The sequence below is a fragment of the Protopterus annectens genome, chromosome 10.part0 (assembly GCF_019279795.1).
Source record: "Protopterus annectens isolate FY-2018-M chromosome 10.part0, PAN1.0, whole genome shotgun sequence".
NCBI lineage: Eukaryota > Metazoa > Chordata > Ceratodontiformes > Protopteridae > Protopterus > Protopterus annectens.
The window spans coordinates 1,608,635,355-1,608,656,696 of NC_056744.1; the positions used below are offsets into that span (position 1 = coordinate 1,608,635,355).

Consider the following 21,342-nt stretch of genomic DNA (forward strand, 5'->3'; position numbering starts at 1 on the left):
ACGGGCCACCTAAGTAACATAGTCAGTAGCCCTCTCAACTCCAAGCCGTGTAGAAGGTTCCAAAATCCTTGGGTTCAACTCCACCACTGGAGTTCCAACACTGATGCTCTGGCTCCAGGACTCCATTTGACCTGACTGCATCAGTGTCAAGTGAATGAGAGAAGATGTCAAAGCCAAAGACTCCAGGGCTATCAACTCTGAAGCCGATACCGCTGGAGGGTTGGATCTCACATACAAGGGCTCCAAAAATGGAGATGGCATAGGAAGCTGAACAGTCAGGGTGGAAGGGGCTGATCCTTATCCTTTCCTCAGGGACGGAGCCAGAAGGACTCCCAGCTGAATTTGAGTCATCAAAAACTTCCTCATCATTCGGCTGATGCCAAACTTAGTGAGGCTCCTAGTAGATCAACCAGACCTCGAGGAAGAGGCTAGCAAAGCAGGCCTCAATGGTAATTTTTGCAATACTGGTGAATAAAGCCTGGAGCTGATGGGCCCAGGTGAAAAAGAGGTCTTTGAGGAGGAAGTTTGGATCCTAGGGACTGTAACATCTGACTGTCTTGAACCCTTAGGCACCAGATCCTGCAATAGCTGTGGGGTCGAGAAACCTTTTTTTTAGTTTTATCTGAGTGATCTTCATGTCTCTTTTCTTTAGATTTTTCTCTTGCTTTGTCTCCATTCATTTCTCTCTCTTTTTTCCTTCAATCTTTCCTTTTCATGGAGGAATGGAAAGAGGTGGTTGATTTCAGGTCCAAAGACATTTTGGACTCCGTCTATGGGGGAAGAAGGCCTTTCAAGGTAAATTGTTTTCCTTTCTCCCTTGGAGGGCTCTGGTGCTAAATACAGCAAAAATGGAGCACAAATCTGGCACATGGGTAGGCCAAAACAGTAGACACACTGCACGTGAGGGTATTGAGGGGTATTTTATGCCCACTGGAGTAACATTTCTTAAAACCTGTTGACATTAGAATATGAAATAGCAAAAAAAGCGTATATAAATTTGAACTACAAGTTATCTATAAGCAACTAACTTGCTCACTAACTATCCTAATACTAAATTTAAGAACACACACAATAGAAAAATCTGAAAAAAATCACACTACTCTAACCTTAACAACCACTAAGAAACTAACACTATTCTAACCTAATAATTAGTATCAAACATTTCAAAAGGGAGGAAAATATTTTCACTTATGAAAAGTGATGGAGCTCTTTGTCCACAAGTCCAGTTTAGTTAGGCAGCAAATGAGATTCAAGGTAATTCATGCAGGAGAGGAGAATTGTGGGTAGGGGAGGAGTCAGAGCTCTCAGATCCAAAACTTTGGCATAGGGCCCCCGAGGTCAGATCTGGCCAGATCCAACAACTATACGCTGAATTAGATGAAAAAGACACCATCAGATAACTTCAGTACACTATCCATGCAACTGTAAGCAACCATTTTGGAGTTGTTTATACTTAAAAAAAGAGAAAGCAATAAAAGATAACATATAAAAATCTTGCTGACTGAAATCTAGTTGCAGCAAAGCACACAAAAAACAATCAATCAATCTGTATAAAAATAACATTTTAAGCTATTTACATACAATAGTATTTCTTTATAATATACATAAAATCTTTAAGAAATGGAATTTGTTTTGTAGAAAGAATTTAAAAATAAGGCACAGTTAATTTAAAAACTAATTTTCTTCTGAAAATGATAAATATGGCATCTTGCTGCAAACTTTTCAGGCCATTTTTCAGTTACCACAACCAAAGCATTAAATGCCAGATTCCAGAAATATTGTGTCTGATAAGAATAACACCACTCCTTTTGTAAAAAAAAAAAAAAAAAAAAAAAAATTGAATGATAGTTGGCACCAGGGGCAACACTTCCTGCTTAGCATGACAGGTTATACCACTGCCATGACAGTTAAGACTTTGAAGACATCAGTTGTAAAAAATGATATACACTGAACAGGAATATGCAGCAGTGAGCCTCCAAGTACAACTCTTCTTTTCTTTTGCACTTATTAATCACCGCTACTAAATAGCTCCACTGAGGTTTGTTACTTCATTCGGATTTCAAAGCAGATGCAGTTGATGGTTTCGCAGTCTGGTGGCTGGCACGCACAGGCACAATCACAGGTTGGACAACAGTTGCAAGCCAAGAGGTTCCCAATATCACACAGCTGTAATAAATAAATATAAAAATAAGGAGATGCAGATGAGATATAGTACAGTAACACAAGGACACAAAATGGAGACTGGATTAATATATCATTTGCAATTTTCTTCAATAGGAGAAACATTCAATAAATCTCCGAAAGCCTTTTCAATAGCTTCAGAGTTGCTATGCAGGGATTTTGTTCAGATGGAGGAACATGCAAACTGGACTTTCACGTATTCTGTTAGCTGAGTGTGATGTCCAGGATGAATGCCATTCTACTACAGACAGGCCTGCAGCAGATAAACTCTGTGTCTAAAATTCTAGAACAAAACAATTCTCTAAATACATTGCTGCAGATGAATTAGCCTTCACAATCTCCATTATAATCAACTGGTCAATAACTGAAAACCATGTCCTTTCCATTTGGAAACATTTCTTTATAATACTGCTTTACAAAGGTGGTGCATCAACCGAGTTTACTAACTACAGACTCAATGCAATCCTATCACCTCTTTCAAAAATACTAGAGAAATACATTCATGTGATTTTTTAACTAAGAACACTCTCTTTTTCAATAACCAACACAGTTTTAGATCCAACCACAGTGCTACCACTGCTATTCTTAACTTCACAAATATTATTAACTCAAACTGAAATGAAGGCAACTTAATCTCCTCATGTTTCTTTGACTAATCGAAAGTCTTGAACCCAGTGTCCCACCAAAAACATTTCAATGAACTTGCCTACCTTGGCTCCAATTTTATCTCTCCTTTTTAGTTCCACAGCTACCCACCCCCCAAATGAGAGCTACCTTTCTAATTGCCAACAAGCATTTAAATAGCAGCAACATCTCTCACCATTCTAGTTCCTACTGGTGTTGGACAAGGCTCTATGGTAGTCCCCGGCCCATTTAACATTTTCACAAACTTCACACTGCCACCAAACTTGGCATTTGCATAGAATATGCTAGTGATGCAACCCTTATCTGCTCTGTCCCTTCCCTAACTGAACTTCAGAAGATCATCCACAACTCTTTCACTGCCAATGAAAAGCAGGGAATCTTGTCTTAAAAACTCTCCATTACTCATCATCTCCAATAAAACCATACACATGCTCTTCACCCCCCAAAAAAATTACTTAACCAGAAGCATACAATTCATAGCTCCTCATGCAAAAGCACTATAATCAAAACAGGAAACCAAACCAAACTACTAGAAGTCATAATTGCTGACAACCTTCAGTTTGATAATTACATACCACAAGTCACTAATAAAACTCATCAATAACTTGCTGCTCTGTACAGGGCCAAGTAATGTTAGACAGTACAAGGACTACTTTAGTATCAGCCTGCCTTATTCCAACACTATTATATGCTTTCCCTATTCTAACAAACATCTGTACTACTTATAAATCTAAACTGATCTTATGCTTCTATAAAGTAGGTAAATTGGCAACCAACCTTTCTTAAAATACGCATCATTGCCTGGCATTAGAATAACTAAATGGCTTGAATTGTCAAACCAAACTTACCGACTCACAACCTCTTAAACATTCCTCAGAAATTCTGAGCATTAGAAAACATTATTGTACTACTCAACTACCACAGACTTTCTAGCAATAAACTTCTACAAGCTACTAGTAAATTATACAACACTGCTGGAAATCCCCTCTACTCTCACTGTGCTAGTATACAGCTCAGAAAGCTCCTGTCTGGTGCCCCACAGAGTTCTACAACAGCAGAGAGCCAAAAGAGAGACTTTGGAGTGATTAAGTATCATTTTTCTGCATTATCTTGCTGCCTTTAGCTAATTCCACCTAAAACGCCGATTTTCTAGAGTTTCTGTGATTTAAAAAGCTTGTTTCGGCTACATATTGTACTTATTTTACTGCCTGCACTTTAACAAAGTTGTTTTTGTGTTTAAATTACCTGTTTAACTGTTGTAGGCTACACACTCAAGTGTGATAGCCATTTCTGTGCATTTTAAGTGTTTTTTTTATTGCATCTGCTTTATTTTCTGAAGAAAAAAAATAGAAAAAGAAAAAAATATACTTGTTTTCCCGGATTTCAGCCCAGAAATTAGTAGTTTATTGGTCATTTTGGGCTAATTTCTATCTCTTTCATTTCCCCTGCTATAAAACCCGCATTTGCAAGGTTTTGCGCGCTGGGCAGCACCGGTTAGCTAGGGTATAACTATTCCTGGCTCCACAAAGTCTACTCTTCAATTTTTCCCTTGGAACTAGACAAACTTTCAAATAAGCACTCAAACCATTCACTTTTCATACCGGCACTTGCTCAAAACTCATAGCAAGCACTAATAAACCCTAGGACTAGACCCCCCCCCCCAATACTGTAGAGAAGGACAAGGATCTCTATTCGACCTTACCAGCCAATCAGTAAAACAGTTCACTGTACCTATCCAGGCATGTCCAAAGGGCAGTTCCAGTTGTACTCTCCGGTCCAACTGGTGAATCTGGGCATTTTGAGGCAGTGTTACAATTGCCTCATGTACACAGACAACCCTCTCCTCCTTCTACCAAACACTAATACATGCGAGAGATGCAATTATACAGCCAAACTGGAGGCTAAGCTCTCTCAACTCAAGACTGGACTAGGCAGTCAAGAGGAGAAGGGAATTACTTGAATCATACCACCAGTCTCACATAGACCTATGAAACCAGCACCAGCAAAAAAAAACATATAAAAATACACGAAAACATACTCGGAGGCTCTAAATAAAAATCTGCAGAAGCAATAGACACCTCCAAAGCAGACATCCAAGCAACCTCCACCCCCCAACACAAACCATGAAATGCATATTTCACAAAACCACTGTGCCACACAATCACAGCCATTAAGGCAAAATAACATACCCAAAACAATAGTAATAGGTGGCTCTATAGTCAGGCACACTGACGTCCCACTCACTAGACTGAACAAGGAGAAGGTTACTGTTAGCTACCTGTCGGGTGCCAGGATCCGCCACATAACACAAACACTCAGGTCACTCCAGAACAAGTACAAATATGACTCTGTCATTGTCCATGTTGGTGTGAATGACCTAAGCCGTACCTCCCTGGACTACATGAAAAGAGACATGGAGGAGCTCTCTGATAGGTTCATAGGTTCATACTAGGCTATCTGCCCAAGGGCATTTATAAGCCTAGCCCAGAGTTTTGTGGCTTTCGCCACCCCTTTAGTTTGGAGGATACTATGCCCATTATTTTGCTGTGCCTCTGTCAAGCAGTGACACTGAGATAATCCCTGGGGTATATTTGCGATCTCCCATCCATTGGTCAAGATTTCTCTTGAACAAAGCCAGCGAGGTGCTCTGCCTTACATGTACTGGGATTTTGTTCCACAGCATAGGGAGTCTCTGGGTGATGAATCTGTCCCTCCAGCACGTCCTATTAATAACAGTGTCAAGGTTTAAATCTCCCGCCCTTGTAGTTCTGAGGGATCTAGATTTTTTGAGGTGAAGCATGTTCATCAATTCTGGGTTGGACATGGCCTTGTATGTCAGGCACAGGTCACCTTTGAGCAGACGGTAAGCGACTGAATAGAGCTGGAGTTCCTTCAGTCGGGCAGCATACAACATATTTTTGAGACCCTTTATCCTTTTGGTGAGGAATTTTTGGGGCCTTTCCAGTTGCTGCAGGTGTCGTGTCAGATACATTCCGAATGGGGCATTGTACTCAATCATTGGTCTGATGAGTGATGAGTACAGGGGGACGATGACTTCCCTTGATCTAGATGTGAATCCCTTCATGATCAGGTGGGCAATGTAGAAGGTCTTCCTAACTACTTTGGCAACGTGAGTGTCAAACGAAAGGTTACTGTCAACCTGGGTCCCCAGATCCCTGATAACCTCTTCTGAGCTCAGTGGGTTGCCGCCTATATGGTAGCTAGGGGTAACCTTGTTTTTCCCAAAGGGTATGACTATGCATTTTTGGCGTTTAACTTTAGGCCATGGCTCTGGCACCAGTTATCCGTTTCTATAAGACCCTTCTGAAGGATATCTGTGTCAGATGCGTTCTCAACTATGGCGCCCAGTTTGCAGTCATCTGCAAATTTTGTCAGCCATAATCCTCCTGTGTTTGCTTGTACTTCTGAAAAGTAGATGCCGAACAGGAGTGGGCCCAGGACAGAGCCCTGTGGGACACCACTTGTGACAGGCTTTGAGTCTGACATGGCGCCAGCAACTCTGACCCTGTGGGTTCTGTCACTTAGCCAGTTTGCAACCCATCTTGTAACGTATGGGTTTACATTTAAGCTGGTGAGTTTTTCAATGATACCCGAGTGTGGTATTGTGTCGAAAGCCTTTGCCAGGTCAAGGTAGGCTGTGTGGACTGCCTTTCCATCATCAATGGCCTTGGTGACTGTTTCGAAAAAATCAACCAAGTTTAAAAGGCATGATCTGCCTTTGACAAAGCCAAACTGGGTCGGATCCAAAGTCTGCAAGTCCCCTATGTCTTTATTTCTGAGTTCCATTATGATCCTCTCCATAGCTTTGCAGATCAGGCTTGTCAAGCTGATGGGACGGTAATTTCCAGGGTCAGTGGAGGCACCACCTTTGTGAAGTGGGACCACAGTTGCCGTACGCCACTCCTTAGGCACGTATCCTGAGGTGAGGCTAAGATTAAACAGCTGCCCTAACTGTGGGTTTAATTCCTCATTGAGTTCGTGGAGCACACATCCGGGGACACCATCTGGTCCCATGGATGCTGTGTTTTTGCCTTGGAGAGAGCAGTTCTCACCTGAGCGTTTGAGATGTTTGGGGGGTTACAATCCTCTGGTATAGATATCTCACCTTTTGGGGGGGGGGGAGTTTGCACTGAACCTGTCAGCCAGTATGTTGGCAATGTCTGTAGGTTCAGTAATTTTTACATCATTTTGAACTAATTCTGAGCATATCTGGGAGTTTCCTCCCAGGTTTCTAACATAGCTAAAGAAGGCCTTATGATTGTCTTTTGAGTCCTTAGCGACTTTTCTCTCAAAATTTGCCTTGGATGATTTTATGAGAGCTCTTAGTTTTTTACTTATAATGATCAAAGGTGTTTTCCCTTTTAAGAATTTAGTTCTATCTTGTAGTAGCTTCCTCCTTTTGTTGTAGAGTTTGTTTATGGCTGGGGTCCACCAGACTGGACGCTTGCCTTTGGTACAAAGTGTCTTTGTTTTGTTTGGGATTGCCTGATCCATGCAGTCCTGTAGGTGCTGGTAGAAGGCATTAGTAAGTGATTCAGCGGCTTGAGTAATGGTTTCCGCAGGCTCGGGGGCCTTAAAGGAGACCACACCAGTCTTTAGAAGTGTGAAGTCGGCTTTTGAGAAGTTCTTCACTGTGGTCTTTTTTATCTCAGGTGGGGGGGGATGTGGACTTCCAGTGAGATTAGTTTATGGTCTGATCTCACCAGCGAGGGGTATACTTCCGGTGTTGAACATTGTGACCCCATGTTCGTGATGATGAGATCTAATATGTTTTCTCCTCTTGTGGGGATGGTGACTAGTTGTTCCATGGCATTTGAGTTTATGAACTCTAGGAACCTTAGGGCTAGAGTGTTGGGGCTTGAGTAGTGATCCCAGTCTATATTTGGGTAGTTGAAGTCACCTAGTATGATGGTGTTTGGAGATACATTTATCCCCTCCAGTGTTTTCAGGAAAGCTATGTGAGGTTCCTGAGATTGAGAGGGTGGCCTGTAACATGCTACAAATTGCACAGCAGTCTTGCCTATGGTTAATTGCACCTGGATGGTCTCCGATGCATCGTGTGTTGCCACCAACCTTGAGGTGTGGGTGTCCTTGATGAATATAGACACCCCCCCTCCTTTCTTGGTGTTGTCCGGATTTTGGGGCCGGAACGCATGATATGAGGTAAAACCTGATGGTGCCGGGCTGCTCTCTGGAGCCTTGAACCAGGTTTCAGTCACAGCACAGACATCGATGTTCTCCATACTGAGAAGGGCCTTGAGTGCGTGCATCTTGAGGTTGAGACTTCTGGCATTGAGCAGCATTACCCTTAGTTTTTTTCCTTTTTTGTGTACTAGGGTGGTAGGTTTAGAATTTGAGCCTTGCCTAAAAAAGGCACTATGGGGTTGGCAAGAGCCTTTGCCAATATCCGGAAGCCCAGGGGTGACAGGTGCAAGCCGTCCCTTGCGAAGCAGCGTGGCTTGTCCAGCATGTCATCCCAGGCAGACAGACATTGGATCCCCTTTGAATGACACCAGAGTTTAAGCCAATTATTAAAGCTGATCATCTTGTCTCTGTATTGTGGCATCATTCTTGGTGAAGGTAGGATACTGCTCAAGGTCAGGGTCATACCTGCCTGGGCTACATAATCAGAGAGCTCCTCTATGTCTCTTTTCATGTAGTCCAAGGAGGTACGTCTCAGGTCGTTCACACCAGCGTGGACAATGACAGAGTCATACTTGTACCTGCTGTTGAGAGACCTGAGTGCTTGCGTTATGTGGCGGATTCTAGCGCCCGACAGGCAGCTTACTGTGACCTTCTCCTTACTCAATCTGGTGAGCGGGACGTCAGTGTGTCTGACTATGAAGTCACCAATGACGAGTGTGTATGGCATTGTGTTTGGCCTTAAGGGCTGTGACTGTTTGGCACACTGACTATGTGGTCTATGTGTTGAATGTGTTGTGTCCTGAGGTGGCAGTTGTTTGGGTGTCTGCTTTGGTGGCCTCTGCTGTTTTGGTAGATTTTTGATCAGAGCCTCCGAGTATGTCTTTGTGTATTTATGTGTATGATTTGAAGTATTGACAGTACTATGTGAGACTGGGTTTGTGGTGTGTGAGGTTACCTTCTCCTCCTGTCTGTTCTTTCCAGTCCTGTGTTGAGAGAGCTCAGCCTCCAGTTTGGCTATATAGTTGCATCTCTCACATGTATTTGTGTTTTGTGGAAGAAGGAGAGGGTTGTCCGTGTACATGAGGCAAATGTAACATTGCCTCAATATTCCCAGATTCACCAGCTGAGCAGGAGAGGACACTAGCAACTGATCCCTCGACATGCTAGAAGGAATAGACAAGGACTTTGAAAAGACTCCGGGGGATGTGGGTGATCGAAAAGGGGTTTTGGCTAGTGGGGTACTATGTATAATAAAAGTGCTATATCAAAGTAAAAAAATACTTTAGGAGCAAGTGCTAGTCTTTACAGATAAAGAATAGTCTACTTAAGAATCAAGTACAGCTGAACTTTCTAGATATAGAATACGGTGGTTTGATCAGCAGTACAGTTCAAGGAAGGCTGTTTTAAGGGAAAATTTGAAGAGTGGACTTTAGGCAGCCCGAATAGTTTAACCTTGATTAACCGCCGCTGCTCTTGTGTGCTCCTGTAGCAACTCCGCGCTAAATCGCACTAAAGCCCGCCAAAGCGTGCTTTATAGCAGGGGGCTAGAAAAGACAGGAAATGACCCAAAATGGCCAATAAACTACAAGTTACTGCTTTAAACCACTCCTCTGAGGACAAACAGGCAGCTCAGTACTCCCCACCCTCACTGGTGAGTAAAGAAACTTCCCCTTGACCAAACAAGGAAAATGGAGAAACACAGGAACCAAGACAAAGCCCAGGGATCAGCAAAATCTGATCACTGGAACAAACTATTAGGAAAGTATGGAAAACAAGAGTATTTTTTTTGTTTTTTTCAAGTTTTTTTTTCAAATAGGCAGAAAATACAATAAATGCTGCGTTTTTCGACTAATTGCTATCAAAAGCTAGTACACTTGAATGTATTAGCCTGTTGTTTAACTTTTAAGCAAAACTTAAACAAGCAAGTGCAACAAACAATTCAAGCTATTAAAACAGTGAAAACAGGTAATAACAGAATAAAACAGGCAGAAATAGTAGTCGAAAGGCTTAAAAAGTCGAAAATGCAGAAAAAATACTTAGAATCTGGAAAGTTTGTCTTTTCTGGTCTCTGCTGCTCTAGGAACTCTGTTGGACACCACGAGGAGCTGTGCTGAGTTCTCTATAGCCAGAAAAGCCCGCCAAAGCGTGCTTTATAGCAGGGGGCTAGAAAAGACAGGAAATGACCCAAAATGGCCAATAAACTACAAGTTACTGCTTTAAACCACTCCTCTGAGGACAAACAGGCAGCTCAGTACTCCCCACCCTCACTGGAGTAAAGAAACTTCCCCTTGACCAAACAAGGAAAATGGAGAAACACAGGAACCAAGACAGCCCAAGCCAGTATGACCCTGATCCTGAGTAGCATCCTACCCTTACCAAGAATGATACCACGGTATAGAGAAAAAAAATGATCAATTTCAACAACTGGCTAAGCTTCTGGTGTCATTTAAAGGGGATCCAGTGTCTGTCAGCCTGGGATGACATGCTCGACAAGCCACACTGCTTTGCTAGAGACGGCTTGCACCTGTCACCCTTAGGCTTTCAAATACTGGCCAAGGCTCTTGCAACCCCCATAGTGCCTTTTTTAGGCAAGGCTCAAAAGACGAACCCATTGCCATAAATAGCACAAGTAACAAAAAACTGAGGGTAATGCTACTCAATGCCAGAAGTCTACACCTCCAAATGCACGCACTAAGGCACTCCTCAGTATGGAGAAAAATCGATATATGTGCAGTAACAGAAACCTGATTTAAGGCTCCAGAGAGCACCCCAGCACTACCAGGCTACAACTCATACCATACATTTCGGCCACAAAACCTGGACCAAAATACAAAAGGCGGGGGGCGTATTCATATTCATCAAGGATAACCACACCACTAGGTTAGTAGCACAGCACGGTGCTTCAGAGATCATCCACATGCAACAAACAATGGGCAAAACTGCTATTCAAATTATAGCTTGCTACAGATCACCCACCATGTCCCAGGACCCCCAATCCGCATTCCTGGAAACACTGGGAAACATAAAGGTCCCACGAAACACCCTGATATTGGGTGATTTCAATTACCCAAATATTAACTGGGAGAACTACTCAAGTACAAACTCCCTTGCCCAACATTTCCTAGAATTTATAAACTCAAATGCCCTGGATCAACTGGTCAACGCCCCCACCAGAGGTGACAACATATTGGACCTGGTCATCACCAACATGGGCGACCGGTGTTCCAAACCGGAGGTCAACCCCTCTCTGGTTAGCTCTGACCATAAACTAATCACTCTGGATATCCACATTCCGCCACCACCCCCAGTCAAAGAAACCACTGTGAAAAACTTTTCAAAAGCAAACCACGTTACTTAAGACCAAGGTGGGAAGTTTCAAAGCCCCCATGCTAAAGGATAACGCTGTCCAAGCTGCAAAATCCTTTACGAATGCACTCTACGGGCACCTACAAGAATGCATGGATTGTGCTATCCCAAACAAAACCAAGACTTACTCCTGCAAGAATAGGAAACCAGTCTGGTGGACCCCTTCCATAAACAAGCTAGAAGGAGGAAACTAGTACAGAAAAAGAGCAAAATCCCAAGAAGGGAAGACATCCCTGATCAGTATCAGCAAGAAACTACGTTCCCTCATAAAATCATCCAAGGCTAGCTTCGAAAGAAAAATTGCCACAAAGATAACCACAAGGCATTCTTTAACTATGTCAAGAATCTAAGTAGCAATTCTCAGATCTGCTCGGAGTTGGTGCAGAATGGCACAAAATACACTGAACTGACCAATATAGCCAACATCCTGGCAGACAGGTTCAGTGCAAACTTCACTCCCCTCTCACCCCCAAAAGGGCCCAGAACTATACCAGACGAATGTAGTGCCCCTGAAATCACAGACACTGAGGTTAAAACAGCCCTCTCCAAAGCCAAAAACACAGCATCAATGGGACCGGACGGTGTCCCAGGCTGAGTCCTACACGAGCTCAAAGATGAACTAACCCCTCACCTAAACACACTGTTTAAATTCAGCCTCTCCACAGGCTACGTGCCCACAGAGTGGTGCACAGCAATGGTTATTCCACTCCACAAAGGTGGAGCCACAATGGATCCCGGGAACTATCGCCCTATAAGCCTGACTAGCTTGGTCTGCAAAGCTATGGAGTGCATCATCATGGATCTCATTAACAGAGACATTGGAAACCTCCAAACATTGGACCCTACCCAGTTCTGCTTTGTTAAGGGCAGATCATGCCTCCTAAACCTGATGGACTTCTTTGAATCAGTTACCAAGGCTATAGATGAGGGAAAGGTGGTCCACACAGCCTACCTAGACCTTGCAAAGGCCTTCGACACCATTCCCCGCTCAGGTATTATAGACAAGCTCACCAGCCTGAACATAAACCCCTGCATTACGAGATGGGTTGCCAGCTGGCTCACGGACAGAACCCACATGGTAAGAGTTGTGGGAGCAAGGTCTGACTCTAAACCGGTTACAAGTGGCATTCCCCAGAGCTCAGTCCTAGGACCCCTCCTGTTCGGCATATACTTCTCAGAGGAACAGGCAAGCACAGCAGGACTATGGCTGACCAAGTTCGCAGACGACTGCAAACTAGGGGCTATAAATGACTCTCCAGCTGATACAGATATCCTCCAAAAGGGTCTCATTGAGACAGATACCTGGTGTCAAAACCATGGCCTCAAGCTAAATGCCAAAAAGTGCCTAGCCATCCCCTTTGGAAAAAATCAAAGTACCCACAACCTACCACATAGGTGGTAGCCCCCTAAATACGAAAGACATAATAAGGGATCTGGGGACCCAAGTAGATAGTAACCTCTCCTTTGATAATCACATTGCCAAAGTGGTTAGAAAATCCTTCTATGTGGCCCACCTAATCAAAAAAGGGTTTGCATCCAGATCGAAAGAGGTCATTGGGCCCCTCTATGCATCACTCTCATCAGACCCATCAAAGAGTACAATGCCCCATTTGGGATGTATCTTACAAAACACCTGCAACAATTGGAAAGACCACAGAAGTACCTCACCAAGAGGATCACTGGCCTCAAGCAGATGCCCTATGCAGCTCAACTGAAGAAACTCCAGCTGTAGGTTCATAGGTTGATACTAGGCTATCTGCCCTAGGACATTTATAAGCCTAGCCAGAGTGTGTTTGGCTTACGCCACCCTTTTAGATTAGTTGACTGTGCCTCTGTATAGTAGGTCACAGAAGATAGCCCTTTTAAGTTTAGTTTACTGTGCCTCTGTCTAGTAGGGACACAGAAAAGATCCCAGGGGTAAACCTACGATCTCCCATCCACTCGTCAAGATTTCTCTTGAAGAGGGTCATTGAGGGGCTCTGCCTAACATGGATTGGGATTTTGTTCCAGAGTGAGGGAAGCCTCTGGGATATGAATCTGTCCCTCCAGCATGTCCTATTTACTTTTGTGCTGAGGTTTAAGTCCCTGGAGCATGTAGCTCTAAGGGATTTGGATTTCCTGAGGTGCAGCATGTCCATTAATTCTGGTTTGGACATGGCTTTATACGTCAGGCACAGATCGCCTCTGAGTAAGCAGTAAGCAACTGAGTAGAGCTGGAGTTTCTTTAGCCTAATTGCGTAGGGCATCTGCTTGAGTCCCTTGATCCTCTTGGTGAGGTACTTTTGGGGTCTTTCCAGTTGCTGCAGGTGTCGGGTAAGGTACATCCCAAATGGGGCATTGTATTCAGTTACGGGCCTGATGAGTGATACGTAGAGGAGCACAATGACCTCTCTTGATCTAGATGTGAACCCTTTCGTGATAAGGTGGGCTATATAGAAGGTCTTTCTAACCACTTTGGCAACGTGATTGTCAAAGGAGAGACTGCTATCTACTTGGGTCCCAAAATCCCTAATTACTTCTTACGTACTTAATGGATTACCATCTATGTGGTAATTTGTGGGCACTTTGTTTTTCCCAAAGGGGATGACTATGCACTTTTTGGCATTTAGCTTTAGGCCATGGCTCCTGCACCAGTTATCCATCTCTGTAAGACCCTTTTGGAGGATGCTTGTGTCAGTCGGCGAGTCGATTATGGCACCCAGTTTGCAGTCATCTGCGAACCTGGTCAGCCATAGTCCTCCCGTGTTAGCCTGTACCTCAGAGAAATATATACCGAACAAGAGAGGTCCCAGAACTGAGCCTTGTGGGACGCCACTTGTAACTGGTTTAGAGCCTGACACGGCACCTGCAATTCTGACCATGTGGGTTCTATCCCTGAGCCAGTTTGAAACCCATCTTGTGACACAGGGGTTGATATTTAAGCTGGTGAGCTTATTTATGATGTCCGAGTGGGGTATTGTGTCAAAGGCTTTTGTGAGGTCCAGGTAGGCTATGTGGACTACCTTTCCTTCATCTATTACCTTGGTGACTGTTTCAAAGAAGTCGACCAGGTTCAAGAGGCAAGATCTGCCCTTAATAAAGCCGAATTGGGTAGGATCCAGTATTTGGAGGTTCCCAATGTCTTTGTTTATGAGTTCCATGATGATACGCTCCATAGCTTTGCAGACCAGGCTAGTCAGGCTTATAGGGCGATAGCTTCCAGGGTCCGTTGTGGCACCACCTTTTTGGAGTGGGACCACTGTTGCTGTACGCCATTCCTTGGGTACATATCCTGTAGTAAGGCTCAGATTGAACAGTGACTTTATGTGAGGGTTCAGTTCTTCTTGGAGCTCGTGTAAGAAGCAGCCTGGGACACCGTCCGGTCCCATTAATGCTGTGTTTTTTGCTTTGGATAGGGCAGCTCTCACCTGTGCATCTGTAATGTCAGGGAGGCTACATTCTGTTGGGATAGACATTTGTTCTTTTGGGGGGGAAGGGGGGGGGGTTTGCACTGAACCTGTCTGCCAGGATGTTGGCAATGTCTGTGGGTTCAGTGTATTTTTTGTCATTTTGCACCAACTCAGAGCATATCTGGGAGTTGCCACCCAGGTTCCTGACATAACTAAAGAAGGCCTTGTGATTATCTTTAGCGTCTTGTGCAATTTTTCTTTCGAAGCTGGCCTTAGATGATTTTATGAGGGATCGTAGTTTCTTGCTAGTACTGATCAGAGATGCCTTCCTTTTTGGGATTTTGCTCTATCATGTAGTAGCTTCCTCCTTCTGTTGTATAGCTTATTTATGGCTGGGGTCCACCAGACAGGTCTCCTGCCTTTGGAGGAGTGAGTCTTGGTTTTATTTGGGATAGCACAATCCATGCATTCCTGTAGGTGTCCATAGAATGCATTTGTAAATGATTCTGCGGTTTGGGCCGTATTTTCCACTGGCCCGGGGGCTTTGAAGGATTCCACCTCGGTTTTGAGAAGTGTGAAGTTTGCTTTTGAGAAGTTCTTCACCGTGGTTTCCTTGGCTGGGGGTGGGGACGGGATATGGATGTCCAGTGAGATTCATTTATGGTCAGATCTTACCAACGAGGGGTATACCTCTGGTATGGAACATAGAGTCCCCATGTTGGTGATGATCAGGTCCAATATGTTTTCCCCTCTTGTGGGAGTGGTGACCAGTTGTTCCATAGCATTTGAGTTTATAAATTCTAGGAACTGTTGGGCGAGGGTGTTGGGGCTTGAGTAGTGCTCCCAGTCTATGTTTGGGTAGTTGCAGTCACCCAATATGATGGTGTTTGGAGAGATCTTCATATTCTCCAGTGTTCTCAGGAAAGCTGAGTGGGGTTCCTGAGCTTGGGAGGGTGGTCTGTAGCAGGCTACAAACTGAAAGGCAGTTTTGCCCACTATTAGTTGCACATGGATGGTCTCCAATGCTTCGTGCAGTGCCACTAACCTGGAGGTGTGGGTATCTTTGATTAATATGGATACTTCCCCTCTCCTTTTGTGGTTTGGTCCGAGTTTTGGGGCCGAAAAGCATGGTATGAGGTATAACCTGGTAGTGCTGGGGTGCTCTCGGGAGCCTTGAACCAGGTTTCTGTTACTGCACAGATATCGATATTCTCCATACTGAGGAGAGCCTTGAGTGTGTGCATCTTGAGGTTTAGACTTCTGGCACTGAGCAGCATTACCCTTAGTTTCTTTTTCTTTGTGTTGTCTATGGAGGTGGGTTTGTCTTTTGAGCCTTGCCTAAAAAAGGCACTATGGGGGTGGCAAGAGCCTTAGCCAGTATTCGAAAGCCCAGGGGTGACAGCTGCAAGCCATCCCTAGCGAATCAACGTGGCTTGTCGAGCATGTCATCCCAGGTTGACAGACATTGGATCCCCTTTGAATGACACCAATACTTTAGCCAATTGTTAAAATTGATCATTTTGTCTTTATACTGTGGCATCATTCTTGGTGAGGGTAAGATGCTACTCAAGGTCAGGGTCATACCGGCCTGGGCTACATGATCAGAGAGCTCCTCTATGTCTCTTTTCATGTAGTCCAGGAAGGTATGTCTCGGGCCATTCACACTAGCATGGACAATGACGGAGTCATATTTGTACTTGCTTTGGAGTGACCTGAGTGCTTGTGTTATGTGGCAGATCCTGGCACCCGACAGGCAGCTTACAGTGACCTTCTCCTTGTTCAGCCTGTTGAGTGGGACGTCAGTGTGTCTGACAATAGAGTCACCTATAACAAGTGTATTAGGTGTGTTGATTAGCCTTAAGGGCTGTGACTGTGTGGCACACTGACTTTGTGAACTATGTGATACGTGGGTATTGCTGTCGGGTAGCGGTTGCTTGGATGTCTGCTTTGGAGGTCTCTGCTGCTTGGGCAGATTTTTATTTAGAGCCTCCGAGTATGTTTTTGTGTGTTTATGTGTTTGGTTTGCTGTTGCGAAAGGTCTATGTGAGACTGTATTTGTAGTGTGTGTGGTTACCTTCTCCTCCTGACTGACTGCACCAGTACTGGGTTGAGAGAGCTCAGCCTCCAGTTTGGCTATATAGTTGCATCTCTCACATACATTTGAGCTTGTTGGGAGGAGGAGAGGGTGGTCTGTGTACATAAGGCAGTTGTAACATTGCCTCAAGATTCCCAGATTCACCAGCTGGACTGGAGAGTAAACCCGAAACTGACTTTTGGACATGCCAGAATAGTATAAGGAACTACTTTTTGACTGATCAAAAAGGACAGATAGGGAGCCAAGTACTTAAAGGGAGTATAAGAGGGTGTAGTGCTTTAGTTTATTAGTGCTTACTTATAAGATTAGTTATACAAGCAACTGCAGGGCTTTAGAATGAAAATAGAGTGTTTACTTTGAGATTTAGAATAGTTCTGAGGGAAAAAGTGAAGAGCAGACTCTGTGGAGCCGGGAATAGTTTAAACCCGTTTAAGTGGCGCTGCCCGACGCTGCGCTATGCGCAAAATCATGCAAAACCACACAAATGCAGGTTTTAAAGCAGGGAAACTGAAAGAGATAGGAATTGACCCAAAACGGCCAATAAGCTACTAGTTTCAGGGCTGAGACCACTCCTCCAGGGACAGAGAGGCTGCTCAAAGCTCCCCACTCTCACTGGTGAACAGAGAAGCTTCCTCCTATCCAAGTAAGGATATGGGCAACACAGGAAACTATACCACAGTCCGGAATTCAGCAAAACCTGAAATCTTGACTAATCTAGTTCAGCAAAGGTGGGAAAAGAGAATATTTTTTTTGTTGTTTCTTTTTTTTTTTTTTTCTGGAAACAGCAGAAAAACACACAGAAAACACATTAAATGCTATAAACAGGCTAGTGCACTTTAGTGTGTAGCCTACTACAGTTATACAATACAAAACAACTTAACTTGATATAAAACAAGTGCAAAAACTGTAAAAAGCAGAAGGCAAATGCAATTTAAACTTTTTAAAGCACAGATCAGTTAGAAATTCACTTTTTAGGCAGGCAAAGGCAGTCTGAGCAAAAAAAAAAAAAAAAAGAAAAAAATACTTAAATCTGGAAAAGTCTCTCTTGGGTCTCTCTGTTGCTTGTATCACTCTGCAGGACACCACGAGGAGCTGTGCGGAGTTGTATACTGGTGCAAAACCTTGGTTGCATACTGCCTACTCAGAGGTGATCTCTGCCTGACATACAAGGCCATGTCCAACCCAGAACTGATGGACATGCTTCACCTAAAGAAAACCATATCCCCTCCAGCCACATGCTCCAGGGATCTAAACCTCACCACAACAATAAATAGGATGCGCTGGAGGGATAGATTCCTGTCCCAGAGACTTCCCATGCTCTGGAACAAGACTCCAATCTACATTAGGCAGAGCTCCTCACTAACCCTCTTCAAGAGAGACCTTGACGAGTGGATGGGAAACAGAAAGTTTACCCCAGGGATCACTTCAATAGCTCTGCTGGACAGAGGCACAGGGAACTAATCTAAGGGGGCAGCGAAAGCCAACAAATTTCGGCTAGGCTTATAAATGCCTTCGGGCAGATAGCCTAGTACCTACATATGAACCTATATGTCAAAAATATGAAACAACATTTCTACTCATATTAAACAGATATAAAAAAGGTAAACAACTTCAAAGTCTTGCTCAAACAGTATCTAAGCCTGGGGTCTCAAACTCAAATAACTACGAAGGCTGTACAAGGATTAACACACACTCAGATGATGGCCACAATCTTACAAAGTGGTCTGTGCTTTTTTCATCAGTGCCATGAGTTTGATACCTCTGATCATCCTGTTCACCGGTCTAGTCTTCTCTCAGTCTTTTTCACTATATAAACTCAGTCTCCACTTCAACCTGTACTGTCTTTCTGCATCCATTTATACAATCATTAAATGCATCCCTAAACTTGTTAACATCCATTTCCTAGTTATGACCGTCTCCGCCCACTAACCAAAACACACTTTCTTCGGCTCTGACTGCTCATCCTCTCTCTCTCTACCTCATTCACCTCACATCCTTAACTATAACTACTTTAATTTCTTAACATAACAGTTCTTAACACTGTAAATATTTACTTCATGTTAGCAAATTTTAAATTGTTGTCATTGAATATACCTGTATAAAAAGTGTTGTCACTGAACCTATTTTTAAACTCTACAGCAAACATTTTACTAATTTTGTATTTGTAATTTTGCAGTGCTTTTCTCCTTGTGTCTCCACTGAAAATAGGAACTGCCCTGTCGGACTTTCCTGGTCAAAACAAGCAAACAAACAAAAACAATCATCCACTTCTGGACCACAGTACTGGACTAAGTGGTCAGTCCATTATCTGTACTTTTTTATTAGCATTCATTCATTAATGCAGTTATTTAACTTTGTTTACTACACTGGTCAAATTACTCTTTTCAGGTGTGACACAGGCCACCTTTTCTCTTTGTGAGCTGAACTGCAAGGAATAAATGGTTACAAACAGGAGTAAATACTAAGAATAAATTCAGCATACAAAAGTGTTGAAAAGACCTGAAAAATACAATGGCAACACAACCAAGTGCAACAATCCTAGTAGTATAATTAATGACAGCACTATTATTACTAAGTAAGAAATAATATCCATGTTTCTTTTACAAAAAAAAAAATGATAACATTTCCACATGCAAATACTGAATTCAATGAGCACTTACTTTTCTCCGAGGACAGCAGTCATCAAGACATCTGTCCATTGATGGAACTTGGCAGTCACAGGTCTCTGCACAAGACAGACAACAATCAGAGAGTCCTAGCTGATTACCCTTACTACAGGAACAGCAGTCCACACACATTCCTTGCGTCTGTTAGTGGGAGATAAAAATAAATAATAAATTGACCACTTTGCATTTGTCAATTTGAGATATGAATTAATATGACTTCATGTACCATTTCTTTTTGCTAAAGACATTAACTGTCTAGAAATCTATTTTAATATTACTACACTTTTCTCCTTCTTCCTATACTATGAGATTTAATTTTTTTTCTATTTCACACAGTCTGGTTCCTTTAATATTTACTACACTTTTCTCCTTCTTCCCATACTATGCAATTTCATTTTTTTTTTCTATTTCACACAGTCTGGTTCCTTTCATCTTATTTTTCTTTCACTTCTTTTCCTGAAAGGAAAATAAAAAGCAATTGTTAATGCTCTGTTATGTGCTATATCTGTACAGTAATAATTTTTCAATATGCTACTTTAACTACAATTTTGTAATGTAATCAACATTTCTTACAATGCTCTGCTACCTTCTCAGTTTTCTATTGTAACCATACCTCTCAACCTCCTATCTCAAGAAATCTGGACAAAGCCTGACATAATAGGAGAACAAAGGCCCAAAAAATTGGGACAGATTTTAAATGTTGCTCTTATAAACTTGTTGCTAGAATAACAGAATTTGTTTAGCATGCATTTTTCTGAAGGATATGAAGTCTGAAACTCAAATGTATGTCACTATTTAGTGACTTCAGTCCTCAGATCACCCCAGCGATTTGCCAGAAAAACACAGATTTTATGAGGAACAGGGAAAAAGTATGGACATTCTGTGAAAATCTGGACAGTTGAGAGGCATGATTGTAAATTCCAGGCTATAGGTGAAATGGGTCTATAATGGATCAATCCACAACTCCAGTCATCAAACAAACCAAATAAATTAAAATACATTATTTAAGTGCAGCCTAACACAATGTACACTGGAAAATGTATGCAAACTGCCACAATGGGATTCAGTCTATTGTAGCTTGAACCAAAACTACATGCTACCAAAATCCCTTCCCCCCAGTATAAGAAGGGTTTATGCCATACAGCAGTGTCAGAAGGCCCCATGAGTGAATGAGAGTGACATTTTATGGGGGGATTCAGTTATCATGAGGACAGAACTACTGATGAACACTTCTGACTGACATCAAAGACTGAAACAATACTAATTTTAGGAACTTTAATCATACTTTGATTTAGGAATGGGGGCTGTTCCAGTCATGGTATTAAAAACCCATAGGATTTGGAGAAATTAAAAATGAGAGTGGACAGGAAGGTGTTAAGATGCCTGTGTGGTGCCATGACTTAGAAGCACAGGCAGGGAATTTGTCATCACTGCAAAAGTAGCCAAATGGGGCAAGCAGCTTTACGTACTTATTTATGAAGGTACAAGAGAAATCATGACAGTGTAACTGGAACCTGCATAACTAGGGAAGGGTCTCAGTGAGGAATGCACACACACACACACACACACACACACACACACACACACGCACACACGCACACGCGCACACGCGCACACACACACACACACACACACACAGTAATGTTCTGTGAGGTGCTACCTATCTTTTGCATGGGTGTGGGTCTTGACATCATGGAATTCAATACATAGCTGAAGAAGCAGTGGAGATCCACACAGACGTTCATAACAGAAACATACCACCTGGCCTGCCTAGTCTGGGCATTTCTCTACCATCATGATAACTAGGATGTGCAGTTTAACTAGCAAGCTTACT

At 43.0% G+C, this 21,342-nt stretch overlaps 1 protein-coding gene across 1 annotated transcript in view; it reads right to left on the reverse strand.

The window, feature by feature from the left end:
- Nucleotides 1–1,545: 1,545 nt before the first annotated feature.
- LOC122813786 (keratin-associated protein 5-4) overlaps nucleotides 1,546–21,342 on the reverse strand; it is a 172,850-nt gene continuing 153,053 nt past the window's right edge. Inside the window, exons 4-5 of the mRNA XM_044086289.1 lie at nucleotides 19,503–19,649; nucleotides 1,546–2,166 (exon numbers count right to left, since the gene is read on the reverse strand). Of these exons, the coding sequence (XP_043942224.1) occupies nucleotides 2,044–2,166; nucleotides 19,503–19,649 (270 nt within the window). The 3' untranslated portion in view covers nucleotides 1,546–2,043. The remainder of the gene's footprint in view (nucleotides 2,167–19,502; nucleotides 19,650–21,342) is intronic.